This window comes from Phoca vitulina, unplaced genomic scaffold (assembly GCF_004348235.1).
Source record: "Phoca vitulina isolate PV1807 unplaced genomic scaffold, GSC_HSeal_1.0 scaffold3, whole genome shotgun sequence".
Classification (NCBI taxonomy): domain Eukaryota; kingdom Metazoa; phylum Chordata; class Mammalia; order Carnivora; family Phocidae; genus Phoca; species Phoca vitulina.
The window spans coordinates 30,378,752-30,398,900 of NW_022589706.1; the positions used below are offsets into that span (position 1 = coordinate 30,378,752).

The following is a 20,149-nucleotide window of genomic DNA, read 5'->3' on the forward strand; positions in this document are numbered from 1 at the left end:
GGGAGCTGTGCAATACTCTCCAGAGTCAGAGGGGCTGGCAAGTGCCACTGTTTAAGTTCCCCCTCCACCTTATGAGGGCAGATAGAAGCAGGGTCTGGGAACCTTGGCTGGCCTGTTGCCTCAGCGAACCTGGGCCCCTGGCTGACACCAGCCCCAGCCATCCCACTGAAGTGGGCTCCAATGTGGTACACACTGGGACAGCCCTGGATAGCACCCACTACAACTCCAGCCATCTTGCCAAGGACACACAAAGGGGCAAAGCATCCCAGAACACTCCAGGTCCACACAACTCCAGCTCCTCACTAGGGCACCAGCTACGTGGAGCACTGCGGGACCCTTCAACCCACACCCACTTCAGCTCCAGCTGTCCCACCAGGGCCCTCCCTGTGCAGAGCACCCCGAGACCTCCCAGCCCACATCTGCCTTGGGCTCCAGCCATCCTGACAGGGGTCCCTCTGCACAGAGAACCCTTAGACCACTCTGACCCACACCCACGTCAGCTCCAGTTACTCCACCAGAGCAGCCCCTGCATGGGATGCCCAGGATCCCTAGCCCACACCTTCTATAGCTCCAGTCAGCCAACCAAAGCCAGCAGGCACACCAAGTCTACATTGGGGACATCCCTGCACAAGGCCATTCCCTCAACTTCATGAGAAGTAGTTGTTCTGCCTAATTCATAGAAACAACTACACAAAGTCAAACAAAATGAGGAGACAGAAATATGTTCCAAATGAAAGAACAAGACAAAACCTTAGGAAAAAAAAATTAAATGAAAAGGAGATAAGTGGGGCACCTGGGTGGCTCAGTGGGTTGAGCATCTGCCTTTGGCTCAGGTCATGATCCCAGGGTCCTGGGATTGAGCCCTGCATTGGGCTCCCTGCTCTGGAGGAGCCTGCTTCTCTTTCTCCCTCTGCCTGCTATTCTCCCTGCTTGTGCTCTCTCTCTCTCTCTCTCTCTCTCAAATGAATAAATAAAATCTTGACCAAAAAAAAAAAAAGAGATAAGCAATCTACCTGATAAAGAGTTCAAAAATGGTCATAAAGATACCGCCAGAATGGAGAGATGAGTGGATGAACTCAGTAAGAACTTCAACAGAGAGAGAAAAAGAACCAATCAGAGTTGAAGAATACAATAACTGAAATGAAAAATACACCAGAAGGAATCATGAGTAGATTAGAGGATGCAGAAGAATAGATCAGTGATCTGGAAGACAGGGTAATGGGAAGCATACAAGCTGAACAGCAAAAAGAAAAAAAAAGATTTTAAAAAATGAGGATAGGTTAAGGGATCTCTGAGACAACATCAAGTGTACTAATATTAACATTATAAGGGTCTCAGAAGGAGGAGAGAAAAGGGCAGAAAACTTACTTGAAGAAATAATAATTGAAAACTTCTCTAAACTGGGAAGGGAAACAGACATCTAGGTCCAAGGAAGTTCAGAAGGCCCCAAACAACATGAACCCAAGAAGGTCCACACCAAGACACATAACAATTAAAATGTCAAAGATTAAAGATAAAGAGAGAATCTTAAAAGCAGCAAGAGAGAGCCAACTAGTTAGGTAAAAGGGAAACCCCATAAGGTTATCAGCTGATTTTTTAGCAGAAACTTTGAAGGTCAGAAGAGGGTAGCAAGATATATTCAAAACGTTAAAAGGAAAAAAAACCTACAACCAAGAATACTCTACACAGCAAGGTTATTTATCATTCAGAACTGAAGGAGAGATGAAGAGTTTCCCAGACAAAAAGTTGAAGATCATCACCACTAAACTGGCCTTATAAGAAACATTAAAGGGACTCCTTTAAGTGGAAAAGTAAAGGCCATAATTTGAAGAAAATTATGAAAGGGAAAAATTTTGCAAATAAAAGCAAATACACAGTAAAAGTAGTAGAGCAATCACTTTTAAGGCCAGAATGAAGGTTAGAAGACAAAAGTAGTAAAATCAATTATATCTAAAAGATTAGTTAAGGGGATTCACAAAATAAAAAAGATGTAAAATATGACAACATATATATAAAACGTGGAGAGAGTAGTAAAAATGAAGTTCAGAATATGTTCAAACTTAAGTAACCATTAACTTAATATACTCTGCTATATACTTAGAATGTTACATATGAACCTTATGGTAACCAGAAACCAAAAACCTATGACACATACACACACACAAAAAGAGAAAGGAAGCCAAGCATAACACTAAAGAAAGTCATCCATCACAAGGAAAGAAAGAGAAGAAAGGAACAGAGAAAAACTACAAAGATGACCAGAAAACAATTAATGAAAATGGCAATAAGTACACATCTATCAATAATTACTTTAAATGTAAATGGCCTATATGCTTCGATCAAAAGAAAAAGAGTAATGGAATGGACAAAAAAATTAGACCTCTATATAAGCTGCATACAAGAGACTCACTTCAGACCTAAAACACATACAGACCAAAAAGGAAGCGATGGGAAAGACAGTCCATGAAACTGGAAGAAAAAAAAAAAAGCCAGGGTAGCAATACTTATATCAGACAAAATAGACATTAAAATGAGGGTAACAAGAGACAAAGAAGAGCATACATAATAATAAAGGAAACAATCAAACAAGAGGATATAACAATTGTAAGTATCTATGTACCCAAAACAGGAACACCTAAATACATGAAGCAAATACTGACAGGTGTAAAGGGAGAAATGGACAGTCATACAATAATAGTAGGGGACTTTAATAGCCCATTTACATCAATGGATAGATCATCCAGACAGAAAATCAATAAGGAAACAATGGCTTTGAATGACACATTAGGCCAGATAGACTTAACAGATATATATAGAACATTCCATTCATAAACAGAATATACATTCTTTCAAGTGCACATGGAACATTCTCTAAGACAGATAACATCTTAGGCCACAAAACAAGTCTCAGTAAACTTAAGAACACTGAAATCATATCAAGCATCTTTTCTGACTGCAACAGTATGAAACTAGAAATCAATTATGAGAAAAAAATTGGAAAAGAATGCAAACGCGGAGGATAAATAACATGCTACTAAATAACAAATATGTCAATGAAGAAATTGAAGAGAAAATAAAAAAAAATACATGGAGACAAATGAAAACACAAGAGTCCCAAATCTTTGGAATTCAGCAAAAGCGGTTGTAAGAGGGAAGTTTATAATGTTACAGGCTTACTTCAAGAAACAAGAAAAATTTCAAATAAACAATCTAACTTTATATCTAAAGAAATTAGAAAAAGAACAAGCAAAGCCCAAAGTTAGAAGAAAGGAAATAATAAAAATCAGAGTGGAAATAAATGAGTTTTTTCTATATTTTTACTATCTATTTCAATGAAACCAAGAGATAGTTCTTTCAAAAGATAAACAAAATTGATAAACCTTTAGCCAGACTCAACAAGAGAGAGAGCTCAAATAAAATCAGAAATGAAAGAAAATAACCAACATCACTGAAATACAAAGAATAAGAGACTATTACAAAAAGATACATGCCAACAAATTGGACAACCTAGAAGAAATGGGTAAATTCCTAAAAACATAATCATCCAAAACTGAATCAGGAAGAAATAGAAAATCTGAACAGACTTATTACAAATAACGAAATTGAATTGGTAATCAAAAAATCTCTTGACAAACAAAAATCTAGGACCTAAAGGATTCACAGGTGAATTCTACCAACTATTTAAAGAAGACTTAACACCTATTCTCAAACTATTCCAAAAAAATAGAAGAGAAAGGAAAGCTTCCAAATTCATTCTACAAGGCCTGCATTACCTTTACACCCAAACCAAACACACTACAAAAAATGAAAACTGCAAGCCAATATCCCTGATGAACATATATGCAAAAATCTCAACAAAATATTCACAAACGACATTCAACAATACATTAAAAGAATCATTTGCTATGATTCAATGATATTTATCCCAGGCATGCAAGAATGCCTCAATACCCTTAAATCAATCAACATGATGCATATTAACAAAATGAAGGATAAAACCCATATCATCATCTCAAAAGATGCAGAAAAACCATCTGACAAAATTCAACATCCATTGATGATAAAAACTCTTAACAAAGTGGGTTTAGAAGAAACATACCTTAACATAATAAAAGCCATATATGACAAACCCACAGCTAACATCATACTCAATGGGGAAAAGTTGAAGGTTTTTCCTCTAAGATCAGGAACATCTTGCCATTTGAGACAATATGGATGAACCTACAGGGTATTATGCTACGTGAAAAAAGCCAGAAAAAGACAACATATGATTTCACTTATATGTGGAATCTAATAAGCAAATGAACAAAGAAACAAAAAACAGAAACAGATTCACAGGTACAGAGAACAAACCGATGGTTGTTGGAGGGGATGGGTGTGTGGGGGGGGTGCAGTGGGAGAACGGGCAAAATGGCTGAAGGGGAGTGGGAAATTCAGGCTTCCAGTTATGGAATAAATAAATCATAGAGATGAAAGGTACAGCATAGGGAATATAGTCAATTGTGTTGTAACGGAATTGTATGGTGACAGATGGTAGCTATAGTTGTGGTGAGCAGAGCATAATAGAGAAGTTTGAACCACTATGATGTATACCTGAGATTAATTTAACATTCATTGTGTGTCAACTATCCTTCAAAAAATTTTAATTTAAAAAATGTTTATGAAAATTAGCATACACACTAGAAAATATAGAAGTTAAAAGGTAAATTATAAACAGAAAATAGTGTCTTTAACATATGAGAAAATTAAAATTCAATACAAAACAAATTTCAGAAAGGAACATGAATAAACAATTCAGAAAAAAATTGAAAATCATTAAGCTTACCAAAATATATTCAACCTAATAACTAAAAGCAATGTAAACTTAGAGATTCATTTTTTGCATTGTACGTTTAAAAGGATGAAAAAAGTGGCAATCCAATGATGCAGAAGAGAGAGAGAAATAGGCACTCTTGTTCACTTTCAGTGGGTGTATAAACTGGTATAATCTTTCCAACAAGTTTGAAATATGTATCAACAGTCATTTAAAATGTACATACTTTTGATCCAGGAATCCCTTTTCTAGGGGCTTTTTACAAAGAAATAATCAGAAAAGTATACAGATATGTCTAAAACTGCTTATCCAAGAATTGTTTTTAAAAACCTTAAAATGATCTAAATGTCCTAAATGTCACAGAGGATTCCTTAGTAATTATATACTAACATAAAAATGCTGAGCTTTCATAAAATTAATGATCTATGTATTCAACAAATAGTATTGAGCCCCTACTAAGTTCCAGGCTCAGCTCTAGGCAGAGGATATAAACAGTGAGAGCAGACAAAAATTCTATCCTTCAGGCAGTTTACAAAAATTTGTATTTGATAGCCAAGGATGCCCATGAAATACTACGTGGGGAAAAAAAAAAGATTAAAAATTATGTAGAGTATGATCTCACTTCTCTTAATAAACTTATTTCTCCTCTCCTAGAAAATAGTTGGAAAGGATATATGCTAAAATGTTAACAGTAGTTATATTTGGATGGCATAGTTTGGGGTGATTTTTACTGTCTTTTTGACACCTTTTGCAGTATGCGTTTTTTCCAATGAGCAAGTGTTACACTTCTACAATCAAGAGAACAACATTAAGCTCTTCCATTCAAAGCAAAGTTCAGAGTTATCCACTCATCTGACAAACAAACACGAAGGGCCCCTATGTCAGGCAAAGCTGTGAGGGCCGTGTACAGCAGTAAACAGATCACACTGTTCACATGGTTTGTTTTTTGTTTTTGTAAATTGCTCCCATGTGGTGCTCAGGTTCCAGGAGGAGGGTGTCTTATAGGTCTGACTGTAAGGCATCTCTAGATCATCTTACCTCTAGATCACAAGATTCACTTATTCATTCAACAGTATCTGAGCTTCTACTACATTCCTGGCAATGTTCTCAGTGGGAGCCATGTATCAGTAAACAAAACAGACAAAAATCCCTACCTTTAGTTTAGAGGGTTTACAATCCACAGAATAATAGCTTTGAAAGATGTGGGCTCCAGCTAGTAATGAAGAATGAAACTGTTGCCTTTACAACATTTACCTTCTAATGAAACTCTGTGAATAGAAACCCAGGCAGCAAGCATTTCACCAACTTCAAAAGTATACTCTGATCATGCAAACTTTCCTATGGTTGTAAAGTAGGCTCATGATTCAATTCTCACTGTTCTTGAAGTAATACGATGAAAACGTGAACGATAGGCTATAGACTAGAAAACCCCAACAATTTGGTTCTGCCACACTTAATATCTCCAGAATTATACTAAGCAAGATGACATGTATTGGGGATTCTCAAATATTAATTATGCGAAGGATCACTACACTCATGCACCTTCTCTCTCACAATGCTATGTCAGTTATAAATCTTTAACCCATCTCCAGATTTCCTTTGGGATCTCCTTCATTCACACCTTTTTGTCCCATCACCCAAATTAGATGGCACACAGCAGGTGAATAATACATGCTTGTTAAAGGAACAAATAATCTTAGTCATCTTTTACCTGGACAAATGAAACCGCCTCCCCCAAATTTCCCTTTAACAATTCTTACTAAAACTACTTGAATGCTCCTTTTGTTATCTTTTAATAAGACATAACATTCTGTAAAAATACAAACATTTTAAAGTTGTCATTTATACAGACTAGTTTAAAAAAACAATACCTAAACTAAATTTATTACTTAGCACATGTTTTACACAATCAAATGAATGTCTTTCATTTTAGCATTATAATATTCAGCAGAAGAAAATGTAAACTTTTGGACACGTATGTGTACATTTCCTTAGTTATGAACAACCTAATGCTTATTATTTTGTATATGAGCTCTAGAACATTCCTTTATTGCAAGCAAGAGCCTTATAACAATCTGAATACCTGATGGTGATTGTGTCTGTTAGCTGCCCACCCACCAGCCATTCTTCCTTTTTCCTTTAGTAATAAAACACTGAGTAATGTGCCCAGCTAGAAAACTCCATTTCCCAGCTTCCCTTGCAGATGGAAGCCAAAGTAAAATTAGGATGAGTCTTTGTGTGGTACTTCCAGGTAAACCCTTTGGTCTCTCATCTTTCTGGGTTTTTCTGTGTTTTTTTTTTTTTTTTTTCCCTACCTGGAACTTTTCCATGATGGCTGGAACCCCAGCAACCACGTTATGACTTCATGGAAGATGTTGAAGCAGAAAGGCATAGAGACAATGTTCCTTCTGACTTTATGAATTGAGCATAGCTGACCTGGACTGCCTACCTCCATACTAGTTTTACCAGAGTGAAAAAATTTTGTGTAAGCCACCATAATTTTAGTCCCTGTTTTTAGCACTCCTAATGTTGTATTGAGAGACCATTTGATTTAGCTGGGGTAAAAATGAAGAAATTCAGAATTCTTAGCTTTCAGCTTTATCCTGTTTTGCTTTCTGGAAAATATGTCTACTATCAGGGTTTCAACTATGACCTCTGAACTCAAGATTCCCCTTTGATTTTGCCCACATCTAACCTCCAATTCTAAGTATCTTCAAAACACATCCCTTTGGATATCCCACAATTCCTACTTCTTATTGTATTGACCCTCCTTCTCAATTTCCTTATCTTAATAGATTTTCCCAAGCAGTTTTAAGACTAAAGCAGAGTTCCTCAAAATGTGTTTCACCTATATCAGAACATCCGAGCAAGTTCATTAAGAATGTAGATTCCCAGTCCTACTGCAGACCTACTGAAGAAAATCTTCATGAGTAACCTAGGAAATTATAGTTTTAATGAGATACCTGAGATCTTGTAAACATTAAAATTCAAAATTACTGCTTGAAAACTTCCTTTCATTTTAATCCATTTATCTCCTGCCCTGTATTGCTATGTCCTATGGTGTGACCTTTGTGACCTCCTTTCCTACTATTGTCCCCTACACTGTTCCTTTAACCCTCCTGACTCTCTTGCCTTGGGGGCGTCTGCTGTGACTGTTCCCTCTGCCTGGAACACTCTCTCCCTAGATCCCAACAGGGCTAACTCCTTCACTTGGTCCATGTCATCTTTTCAGTGAAGGCCAACCTAACCAACCTACTTAAAGTTGTAATCCATCCACCAATTTTATGCATCTTATCTTCTTGTTCTATTTCCCATAGTACTTACTACATAACAAATTCTACAATTTGTTAATGTATTGTGTTTGTCTGGTCTCTTGCCCCTCTAAAATGTAAGCACCTCCAGAGCAGGGCTTTTTCTATTCTGTTCACCGATGTATCCCAAGTACCAGGAACAGTACTTGTAGGAGCTCAACAGATATCTGCTGAATGAACTTCTGTTTTACTTAGAAATAATCTCTGATTCCTCCCTTCCCATTCTCACTTTTCCACTCCAAAAATACTCCTGGCCTTTGTCATTACTAGACTTTTTTCTTTTCCTTTTTTTTTTAATGACAGAGTCTGTCTACAGTGCCATTCTGTCCAAACCATCCAACATGCTTCCAGACGTATCTTCGTAAGACACTTCTTTGGGGATGTCGTTCCCGTATGATGATTTGGCTCCTAACTGGCCCTGTTAGATATTATGCACTGGCATCATGCTTGAATGAGAAATGGATTAGATCTTCAAATACTTGATTCTATATCCAAATGACTCATCTTGGCATTTGAAATGCCCTGTAATCTAGCAGGAATTTACCTATCCAAATTTATACCCTCTCTTTCCAAACTTCCCTCTGCTCCTGGCCAATTTCCTTAAGATCTCTCAAATAAGCCATGTTGACGTTCACCAGTTTTTCAATTGGTTACTCTCTACCTTCAATACCGTCCCAACTATTGGAAAAAAAAAAAAAACACAGAAAAAGGCAATATCCTTTGGATTCCTGCTACTCAGACCTGAAGGCCAGAGCCATCCAGGATTACCTGTGAGTTTGTCAGAAATGCAACAGCTGCAGCCCCACCCCAGACCTATTGATTTAGAATCTATACCTAACAAGATCCCCAGATGATCTGTGTGCACCTTAAAGTTTGGGAAGCACTCATCCCAAATTATTTCTCAATGAAGTGTTCGCTGAGCAGGCCTCATGCTCTATGTCCTGACCGCCAATGGGACCTATGTCACCCATAGCAAGCACCATGTTCCATTAATAACATCCACTCTTAGACTATTTATTCATTATTTCACGTAAGTTCTTTAGCCGCAATTTGGATGTAAATAACTTGCACACAGGACAGCCACACATCTGGCCAATTTGGTTGCAGGGAACAGAAACCCATTCAAGTCACTTCAAGGGAAAAAAGAGCTTATTCTAACAGTACTTGGGAACAGGGACTAGCAAACTCAGGGAGGATTTCCAAGGTCCAGCTACCCCTTCTCAGCATCTGTGTCTCTGCCCCATTCTCTCCATCTAATCCATTCTCTCTCCTATTTTTCTCTGTTCACCATAGTTCCTGCTTCCTCACGTCAGCAGCATTCACAGGACCCATTAGAGCCAGCCATTCTCTCCTCTACTAGCCTATTCACCTCTGCCCCTTTCTGCTTCAATTTTCACCCTACGTCTCTAAGCTTAACTCTTCCCACAATAGAGTTGATCACCATAGAGAACCTTTTTGAGCCAAACCACAAGGTTATAAGTGTCTGCACCACCTATGGATTGTCTACCCCTGAGTCATGAGCCAAGCCATGACTAGTCCTAGTCCATGACCGAGCCATGACTAGTCCTAGTCCAATCAGCCGAGCCAAAGGGGCTGCAGTTCAGAACAAGGCCCTTTAGACAGCAGGAACTGTCAAAGGAGAATATTCCTTAGGAAAGAAAAGTGTGGGCAGGGTGGGCAGTGAGCCACATATCCAGCCCACATTATTTATTATTTATGTTGTCCTCACCATAGTCTGAGCAAAATACCGAGCACATAATAAACTGAAACCAACCAATACGGGAGGGAAGGGTCATTGCCTGACACTGTGCTGCATGCACGGGGAATACAAAGATTAAATAAAAAACAGTCCTTATTTCCCCAGAGCTCTACATCCAAATGTGTCACTGAACTAACTACTTGACCTTGGGCAAGCACCTCAACCACCTGGGCCACAATTCCTTCAACCATCAGATGAGACCATGTTCACTTACCTCCAGGAATGTTGTGAGAGTCCATAAGGCAATCTTTGAGAAAATGCTTTGAAAAATACACAGGACAACCAAAAACAATGCTGTAGCCTTTTAATACTAATAAAATCCTCTCATGTGTCACAGGTTTTGCATTGTTTTCTGGTCTTTTCTCTTTTCCTCATTTCCCACAATATATGATTCATCAACGGCTGCTATTTGAAAAAACAATCCCAATTATTACCACTATATTTTCATCACCTGTATGGCTTACTCAGGTAGTGACTAGGAATAGTCATCCATTTCACTCAGAGGTATTAAAAAAAAAAAGAATGAATTTTTTACTGTGTACTTTTCAAAAATAACACGACCCTTTATTCATCTTGTATCTAAAACTGTAATGTCTTATATACTTTTTTCATTACAGTACAAATAACAAGAAGTATGTACTAAATTCCTGTGTAGGCACAGGTCAGTTGTGACTCTTGCCCAGACACCTACTCCGAGCAGTTTCATTTAGTATTGCCTAAACGCTGTAATCAGTAAACCATAGATATTAGAACTCAATGCCCCCATATTTTTACATGAAGACTCTAAGGAGGAAAAACAATAAAATCGCTTGTCGCAAGCCCTGGAGTCCTATTCTCCTAACTGCTGTATCTTTTTTCTAAAACCACTTTCCCACCTGCCTCACATTAAAAGATGGGGTGGGGGAGCAGGGATGATGGGAAGATAGACTAGTTCTCAAAAACATGTTGTTCCACTCTTTGCAGGATTCAAGTACTGGTTTATGGGACAGAAAAACAAGAAAAAGAAATCTCTAGATATGTACAATCTTGGCTTTGCCATAAGCAAAATCAAGAAATATTTACCGAGTGACCATCACTTGCCAGGAAGAATGCTGAGAACTCCTCAGATAAGCTGAAGAGGATGACTCGGCCTCCAAAAGCTGACTTGCTATACCCTCGGACATCTGTTGCTCAGTGCTGACAGGTGTAACCATTCAACAGCTGGCCCTGGGTGGAGCAAAGAAAACAGCTTCCCCCTTGCTAAAAAGTCAGCTCAGGTGGCCAAAGTGAGGATCTCAGGTAAAAGGAAAAAAACCGAAATCTCGGATGGAAGCTGGGTAGAGATTCCACTGCAGGAAAGAGAATTGCAGACTGTACTGCCCAGAACCCGCTGAGCACCCAGCCCCAATTAAGGCTCCTCACGCTCTAAGAGACAAGGGGCTGTAGATCAAAGGATCCTGCATCTGGGAAAGGCACTCCCCTCCTCTGGGAGCCGTGGTGTGGGGGCTGCAAAAAGGTGGGTGCCGGAAGCGGGGGCGGCGGGCTGGGGATCTGTTCACAAGGGTGAAGAAACCAAGCGGAGACGGGAAGGCTTGTGCGCTAGTGGGGAGGCCAGTGGGCAGGACGAGAGCGCTCGGTGACAGGAACCGAATGGTCACGCTGCGGTGTAAAGCTAGACTTGGGGCTCCGGCCGAGGACACCAATTCCGGGGTTCTAGAGCCGGGAAGGGATCTGCAAGTGCACTGGAGGCGGCGCAGCGAGAAGGGTCCGCCAGGGACCAGGCGCGACCGCCAGACTTACCTAGGGGAAGAGGTGGGACGGGGCATCTTTTCCCTAATACACACACGGCCCGACCCCAAGCTGGCCCCGAGCCACCCCTGTGCACGCTGGGCGCATAGCCCAGCGCTGCGGCGGCCACTCACCCTCCGCGCGGGAGCGGATTTCCGACACTGTCCTCCGCATGGTGGGCATCGCGGCGACCGCCGCAGGTGGAGCCTTAATCGGGACTCTGCACCTGTCACGGCGCCGCACAGGCTGGAGACCTGGCTGCGCCGCGCCGAGTGTTCAGCCGCCGCGCGGGCCCAGTCGCCCACCCAGGGCAGCGCCGCCGCCGGACTGCCCCCGCACGCCGGAGCAGGAGGAAGAGGGGCCGAAGGTGGCGGCGTCCGCAGAGCTAAGCGAGCTCTCCCTGCAGCCGCGGAGGGGGCGGCTCGGCGAGGGGAGGAGCTCGGGTGCCCGCGCCGGGGGAGGGGTCGCCGGGGCGCGCGCTCACTCGCTCCCGCGGCAGCGCGGCGGCGAAGTCGGGAGAGGGGCGGGGAGAGACCCAGGAGGACCTCCTCTTCCCCGCCCTGCTCCGGACCGTACCATTCCTGAGGGGGCAGGGTGGTCAGCTCCCAGCCTCCTCGTCCCCGCTGGGCGCCCTTGCTCCGCCTTGCAGCTTCGGCTCGTCCTGTCCTTTCTCAACACCGTTCTGACTCTCCTAAGTCTTGCCCAGAAAGGAAGGGGTGCTTTGGCGCCTCCATCTCCGCGTATCCCTTCCCGCTACCCTCTGGCTTGTAATAACAATGGAGTTGTCCGTGGTCTGGGAAGTGGTGTTTGGGCGGAGTGGGCCGGCGAGGGGCGAGAGAGGTTGGGACGCTAAGGGTTAAGTCCCAGCCCGGGCAATGGAAAGGACCCGCGAGTTCGCCGCCTGGGTGGAATTCTAGCCTCCCAGGGCGGCCACCAACCCCCGCCGCCTGAGCTGCACTTGCTCCATTTCCTGGCCCACGAGCAACAGGCTCTGAGGCCGGGCTTTCCCCGGAGCTGGTGCTCCTCCTGCCACTGGTGCCTGGGTGCGTCTGGACAGCCTGCGAGTGGGCCGGTGCGTCCCGCCAGTGCGTGCTCTGCAGCCCGACAAAGCTCGGGAATTGCAATAAATTCAACTGTTGGGCCAGGTGGTTCAAAAATCACTTTTTTTTTTGTTTTGGGTTTTTGCTTTTACTCAAACCTGCAGGAAGTTGGGTGCAGTAGTTGTACCTGAAAAGGGGGGGGGGAGTGTCCTAATATAAAATCCATAAATAAATACTAGATTTTAATCTCCTTCGTATCCTAGAGATCATCGTAACCTCATTACCTTTTATTTTATATACCGAGTTCCATGCTAACAAGTTATGGAAACGAGTAAGGTATTTTTTTTTTTATTGCTGATTTTATCATCGAGTTAGGATGTAAGGTTTTACGTAGATTCTGGTGAGCTGCTGAAATGGCAAAAAAGGAATAAATTAAGTTAGAAGAAATTTCCTTCTTCCTTCATCTTGTGCTCTTCCTCCAGCACCCAGTGGAAGAGAGGCCTTACATGGAGGCCTTTTATATGAGCTGCTTTCAGATTCTGCAGGGAGAGATCTGGGGAGGTTTGACCACAGAGATAGTGACTATTCCCAAGCCTCAAGAAAAAATGAAATCTACTAATAGCATCTTATCTTCATTTGTGGTATTTCCTTTGCCTCCTGCAGGTAACATTTGCTAATCAGGGCCCTGCCCTACATTAATACTCCTGTCAGGTGGTCAATGCATATTTATGAAGAGCCCACTCTACTTGGCTCTGATTCAGAGGCTGGGATTAGAACAAAGAAAATGTATTTCCAGTATTCATGGAACATCAGCAAGGGTAGAGCAGGGCTCAAGATAACTGTGTTCTAGTGATGGTCATGATTTGCAAGTATGTTCTTCTAAAAGTAAGAAATGAGCGTGCAGTCTTCTTAGGACAGTTATCACTGGCCATTTTTATTTCTTCCAGGTCCAGGACCTCCTGTATAAAGCAGGCATCCTCTGACTTGATGAATATGAGTCTGGAACAAAATTAAAAGGGTAAGTACAACATGGAGACAGTAAAAAACAACAAAAACAGTAACAACAGAAAAACAGCTTTAAAAGTTAGTGAACAGAAACTAGAGATAATGCTGTGCTTTTATGATTAACATTTTATGTGTAATTTTATATAAAGCCAGAGCCAGTTTTTATTCAAAATCAGTGCACAGCAGCATGCCAGTATTCGATTCACGAACAATCACCTTTGTAATTCCTAACAAGCCCTCAAATGAAGCTCAGTTCTGCTTATTTACAAATAATAATTAACTGAAGGGAGCTCTGTGGATGCCGCCACCTCTGTTTTCCATAGAGCAATCCATTTTATATGTTTCTCTGTGTGTGTGTGTGACCCATTAACAAGCCATCAGCAAAATTGACAAGGTGTGCCATTCATACAGGAAATGACAACTGCTTTTCGTATAGAGAAGATCATTGCATGGTTATAGTCTGTAGCTCACTGTGTGTCCCCTCCCAGATTATTCTGTCACTTTATCCGTAATGGTAAGAGTATCCCAACTAACTCATTTCTGAAAAACCACTCATTCCTGATTGCTAGAAATCACACACATTTTTTTTAGGTCAGAAACCTGATTGACATAGAATATCGCACTAATCTGCATCTGCTTGATTTCAAAGCCGTCTCAGATAATTTCCTCATCCATTGTTGAGCAAAGTGCAATGTGCCAGCCCCTGGCAGGGAACTCTGGTTCCAGCAACATGACCTTGTCACAGAATCTGTAGTACAATTCAGATGTCAGCAAGATCATTTCAAAGCTTTCAGGTCCTATGACTACACTATTGGTAGATTTAGAAGGAAGAGGGTTATTCAAGGACAGCTTTTCCAAGGACCAGGTTTTATCATCCTCCACAAGATATACATTAAATGCATAAAATGTGTGAGGTGCCAAGCCAGAGTGCTAGGTGACAATGACAATGGACATGTGAAAGTTAACCAGCAATGTAACAAAATGGCTGATACTTAATGTCCAATAACCTACAGACATTGAGAGAAGGAGAGAGTCCAAGAGCTGAGATGATCAACATGATTAAACTGGGTCTTCAAGTCAGAGTTAAGGCTGTAGAAATGGAAAGGAGACATTATTTCAGATAGGAATGCTTGGCATATAGTAAATACGCAACAATGATTGTTTAGTGAATGTTTAAGGGAAATGGAATGATAGAGAAGCATATATCCTTGGGAGGAACAGAGAGATCAGTTTGGCTATAACAAATCTTCTCCCTGGAAATCTGTACACTTTAAATGAGTGAATTGCATGTTATGTGAATTAGAGCTTAATAAAGATGTTAAAAAATGTCTTTGGAGTTGTCAGCCAAAAAATTACCAAGTCCAGAAATTCAAAAAGAGATGTCAGAGGATATTCCTACCTTGGTGGGTTTTCACTTACCTGATATTGCCTGAGTTGGTTATTGTTTGGGGCCACCAAGGATTAAGAATTTGGTCTCCTTTGGGAGGAACTCATAGTCAAAAAATGAGAGAGGAATGCTTACTAATTTGCTGATTTATAATACAGACAGAAATGCTTTGCGAACTTGTGGCCTGAAGGTAGAGACATGCCTGAGAACCCTGCATCCAATTAGGACTGAGGTGTGGAAGGTTGATTTCCACACTCCCATAAAATACAGACACTGAATGGTGCTGGCCAGTATACTCTAAATTCTTTTGCAGATGCTCAAAATAATTAGGTAAATTAATCTTAAATTGTAGATAATTATATTTTTTAGTTTAAAATTGAGGTTAAAATATGACATAACATTCTATCAAATTGCAAAGCTACCTGGTTATTGTAAGAAAAGATGCTTATTACCTTTAATGCATAGTTGGTGTTATGTTGATTCAACAGATAGTGTAGAGTTAACATATTATATTATTAGATTTGTAAGGCGTGTTTCCCAAGTCTTCCCATCTTAATTGCTCTCTTTCTGTCACCATCCCTTACATGCACTGTCCTCCAATAAACCAGCAAATTCTTCAGGCTCTGTTTCCAAAATATATCTTAATTCTATCTACTTCCCTTCATCTTTGCCACTCTTGTACAAGTCACCATGATCTCTCACCTATAATAACCTCTTAACGGATCTGTCTGCTTTTATTTTTGTCACCCATTCATTTTCTAGAAGCTGTGGTTATTATTTTAAAACACAAATTGGTTTATGTTATTTCTCAAGACTCTTCATTGGCTTCCCATAGCACTTGGAATGAAACTCAAGCCCTTTATGATTTTCTCCTTGCCTGCCTCTCAGATTCATCTCCCTCTGCACCCTCATTTGATCATTGGGCTCAGATTATTCCACAACTCCCCCCAGCTTAGATTACCCCCCTTCCCCCAGTGCCAGCCACCACCACATTGTCTTATTCTGTCTTTCTCCTAGCACTTAACCTCTATCTGAAGTTTTCTTACTTGCTTGTTTACCTGTTTATGAGAAATAGGTCTTACTACGTTAGTCTTATTCTAGTTAGTGTCTGTCGTATGGCACAGTACCAATAAATATTTGTAGAATGAATGAATGAACTGAAAACTGTGTATACTGTGAATGATCTGGTCCCCTCAGATTGGACAGTGGACATCAGTAGAAGAATAGGTAGCATTCTATTTGAAGAGATGATAAGTTATGCCCTTCATAAACATATATACTGGAATATATTACTTTGTCAGAATTATTTATGTGAAATAATTTAGAGCATATTTGCCATGAAGTACTTGAGATCAGAAAAATCTTATGAATACCGTATTGGCTTTTGTCAAAATTAAGTGATGAAATTTTAAAAACAAACTGATTTCAACTAAAAGCTCTAAATCCGTTGTCATTGAATAATTCAGGCACTTATTCTTACTCATAATGATAAAATCAATACTTTCTCTCATGGCTGTGATTCATTTCTCATGACTGTATCATCATTCTCTGTTCAAACACCTTAGTAAGGTTTTAATTCAAAATTATAATGTCTTTAAACATTATTATCAACTTCATATACTTGGAATTTCCAACTAAAAGTACAATGATTTTTTTCTTCACTGTAATTGAAAATACTTTTGTTTAAATGAAACTAGAGTTTTAAAATGTGGATTTGTATTATATGATAGGACTTTTAATAGAAATTTTAAATTCTATCATCCATTATATTTAAAATAGCATTCAGTTCACATACAATCTTTTAGGAAAAACGTTACTGAATATTTTACTCTGAAAGTAAATGAATATTCAAGGGAAAACAATCCTGGTGTTGAGATCTTAAATTCATACCTCTTATTTCAAACTGATAAGAGACTAATTAAATGGTAAGATTTTTACTTTAAAAGATTCTTTCTTGTCATAGCCAGGAATTGAAAACTAGTACCTAATCAGAAGTGCTGTTTTTTTTTCCCCAAAAGTTAATGAACAACATTCTAGTAATGCTGATCCTCTGTAAAATATTATTGTAATATACTCCGTGAACTTTATGGATAATACATTTAGCATGGTATTGTCATGGATTTTGGCATTTTAAAAAGCAGCTTTATTGAGGTATAATTGACAGGCAATAAACTTCATCTGCTTAAAGTATAGAATTTGACAAGGTTGGACATAGGTATGTACCTATGAGACCATCACCACATTGAAGATAATGAACATATATCTATCACTTCCAAAAGTTTCCTCTTGCCCCTTGGTATGGTTGTTATGTATAACTTGAGATACTTTTTCTCCATGCATGCAATACACTTTATTGATACCCACTGTGTTCTAGAAAACTGAGCTGAGTATTGGAGATTGAGGTAAAACAGCTAGGTTCCAGTCCCGTCCAGAACTTGTGACATTGCTCAAATAATGATGTAAATAAATATAAAATCAGAACTATATATCATACTCTAAGGAAAGATAGTCTACACCTGTATATATTGATTGTCCTATGAAGTATTTCTGGGCTTTCACATTATATCTAGAACTCTTCAAATTTGCTTATATGTGTGTTTGTCAAAGATCTAAAACTGTACAAAAATTTTGTTTCTACTGGATGCTATGGCTTTTATATTGAAAAAAGTATGATGTTTGTTGTATGGAAAAGATAACCAGTGAAGGCAAGAAATTTTATTATAATTCATTTCTTTGGTGTTGCCCAGAAACCCAATATTGGAAACAAAAAGAAACACCCAAGGAAATCTCACTTTTTTTCTTGCCATGTCAATTAGGTGCTATTTCAGGGAGGAAAGATGACAATACTGAGGAAAAATTTATTGAAAGGAAAATCTCAGAATTTTCATTAAAAATTGAGTAGAATAGTAAATGAGATGAATAATTAAAATTACCAAATATAATTTTGTAATTCCATGACTTTTAATTGAGAGAGAATGCCAAACCTAAAAAAATAGTTTCCTGATTAATTGAAATAAGCCATAACTTTCAAATATGAAATATTTGCCAAATGCGTTTTGGCCTCTTGGATGATATATCCTCTGCTCAAGTTCATAATTCATTGCAGTGTTTAGCAAATTTATTGGAAAATCACAATTTTTTTTCCCTCGGATCCCAAAAAATCAGAAACAACATCTGCTGGAAAGAGGGATTATTTATCACTGTAGTTTCTTGCCAACTTTGAACTCTGAGGAGATCCACTTAATGGAGAATGTGAATCAATCCAGGATTACATTTTAGTAATCCCAAAGAAAAGAAGGTGGGGGAACACTGTGAAGAAAAGATACAAAGAAAGTAAGCTCACTACAGATTCAAGGTTTGTGGGGCTGGAGATATTGGAAGTAGGAGCATAGTGAACTAGGGCTGAGTAGGAGAGCTGATGCTTGGACCTTTTGTATAGGTGGGCTTGCTTCTGCCAGACTTCAAATGGGGGCTCCTCTTCCCTGCCTGTATTGTCTATTTTTTTTTTTTATTTGGTTTTACTCTAAAAACTAACCTCAGCCTACTAAATTGGAACCTCTTTCCTCCTGTTCTTGCATCCATGCTGTTCTGACCCCACTCATGCTTTCAGAAGCCATGTATCTTCTGAGATTGCTTCAATCTGTTGCCTGCATAGCCTCTCGGTTTTCCATTGACAAGGCTACTGACTCCTACTTAACTTTTTTCCCCTTCAACTTTACAGAAAGTTAATGTATATAAAATGCAGCCATTTAAACGTACAAGGTGATGGGTTTGACAAATGTATACCCCCATGTATCTACCACCACAGTCAAGATGCAGCGTGGTCCCAATGCCCGTTGGCTTAATCTTATACCTACTTCTGGCTCCTGTTGGCTTCTGACTTGTTCTTGATGTACAAGGAGAGTGCAGGAGGCAAAGGGAAGCCTACGGGTTGGGAATTATGAATTAAATTTGGATAAGTACAGGAACCAAATGAAGGAGCACCATGCAAACCAGCAAAGGTGATGGACCACATGCACAAAGTGAAGGGGAGGCAGTGTAGACTCGGGGACATGATAGAATTGTGTTTTAAAAAAGATTCTTGTGATAATAGAATGTGGAGCATGAATTAGAAGCAGAGACACCAAGTTGGAGATGCCAAAGATCTGTTCACTTAACAGAGGAAAAGGTGATTTAAAAAAAAAAACTTGAATACAGCATAAGGCATTTTTAGTAATACTTATGGGACTATAGAGAATAAAGGACATGTTTATCTGAAAAAAATAGATAATCTTCTCTGTATAGTTATAGATAATGGCTATATAAGAACTTTATAGATGTTGAGTCAATTTCTTATTGAATCAATTTCTGACATTTGAAGAGGGGAGATTGCCTTTGCTACTTTCTTTGAAAGATGCTATGTGAATGTTATATTTGAACATCTGATTAATTAATGGAAGAGTTTATCTTTTAATGCTATTTATTGATATTTAAGAGACTTGTTGCAAGAATGCTCATTAGTAGTATTTATTAACATGTTAAAAAATGTGCCTCTATATGTCATTTAGAAAAAGGTTCAATTGCACATAATAAAAAAACCCAAAATAACAGTGGTTTATACGAGATTGAAGCTTATTTCTTGTCACATAAAAGAAGTCTGAAGATAGGCTGTCTGCTGACATCAGAGATGTGGGGTCTTCCCTTTCTGCTCTGTGATGCTAACAAGTGGTTTCCAACCTCAAGGTCATCTCAGGGTCCTGGGGAGCTTCTGTTGTGCCAGCCATAACATCCACATTGAAGATGGGGAATGGAATAAGGATAAAAAGGGACCCCACCGTGCTTTAAAGCATCCATTACTGAAATCTTACATGAAAGTTATGTTCATATCTTATTAGCTAGGACTTAGTAACATGGCCATGGCTGAACAGAAGGCTGGGAAATTTAGGTTTTTATTCAATTGGCAATGCACCTGGATGAAACTTGGCATTCTGTTACCAGTGAGGAAGGAGAGAATGGCGTTGAGGGTAGGCAGTCAACAATCTCTGCCACACTTTCGATTAAATCTCAGAAATCATTCTCAAGGTTGCA

The 20,149-nt window shown here is 39.6% G+C and overlaps 1 protein-coding gene and 1 long non-coding RNA gene across 4 annotated transcripts in view; one reads left to right on the top strand and one right to left on the bottom strand.

Moving 5' to 3' along the window:
• The window catches only part of ATP8A1 (ATPase phospholipid transporting 8A1), a 216,678-nt gene extending 204,533 nt beyond the window's left edge, over nt 1-12,145 (bottom strand). For 2 of the 3 annotated variants that reach the window (XM_032400275.1, XM_032400276.1), the window contains exon 1: nt 11,785-12,145. In XM_032400275.1, the coding sequence (XP_032256166.1) occupies nt 11,785-11,833 (49 nt within the window). In that variant the 5' untranslated portion in view covers nt 11,834-12,145. The remainder of the gene's footprint in view (nt 1-11,784) is intronic. The other variant, XM_032400279.1, reaches the window with a different exon arrangement.
• A 298-nt stretch (nt 12,146-12,443) lies between these two features.
• Nucleotides 12,444-20,149, top strand: part of LOC116629944 — a 124,135-nt gene continuing 116,429 nt past the window's right edge. Inside the window, exons 1-2 of the long non-coding RNA XR_004298848.1 lie at nt 12,444-12,795; nt 13,638-13,708. This is a non-coding gene — a long non-coding RNA (uncharacterized LOC116629944). The remainder of the gene's footprint in view (nt 12,796-13,637; nt 13,709-20,149) is intronic.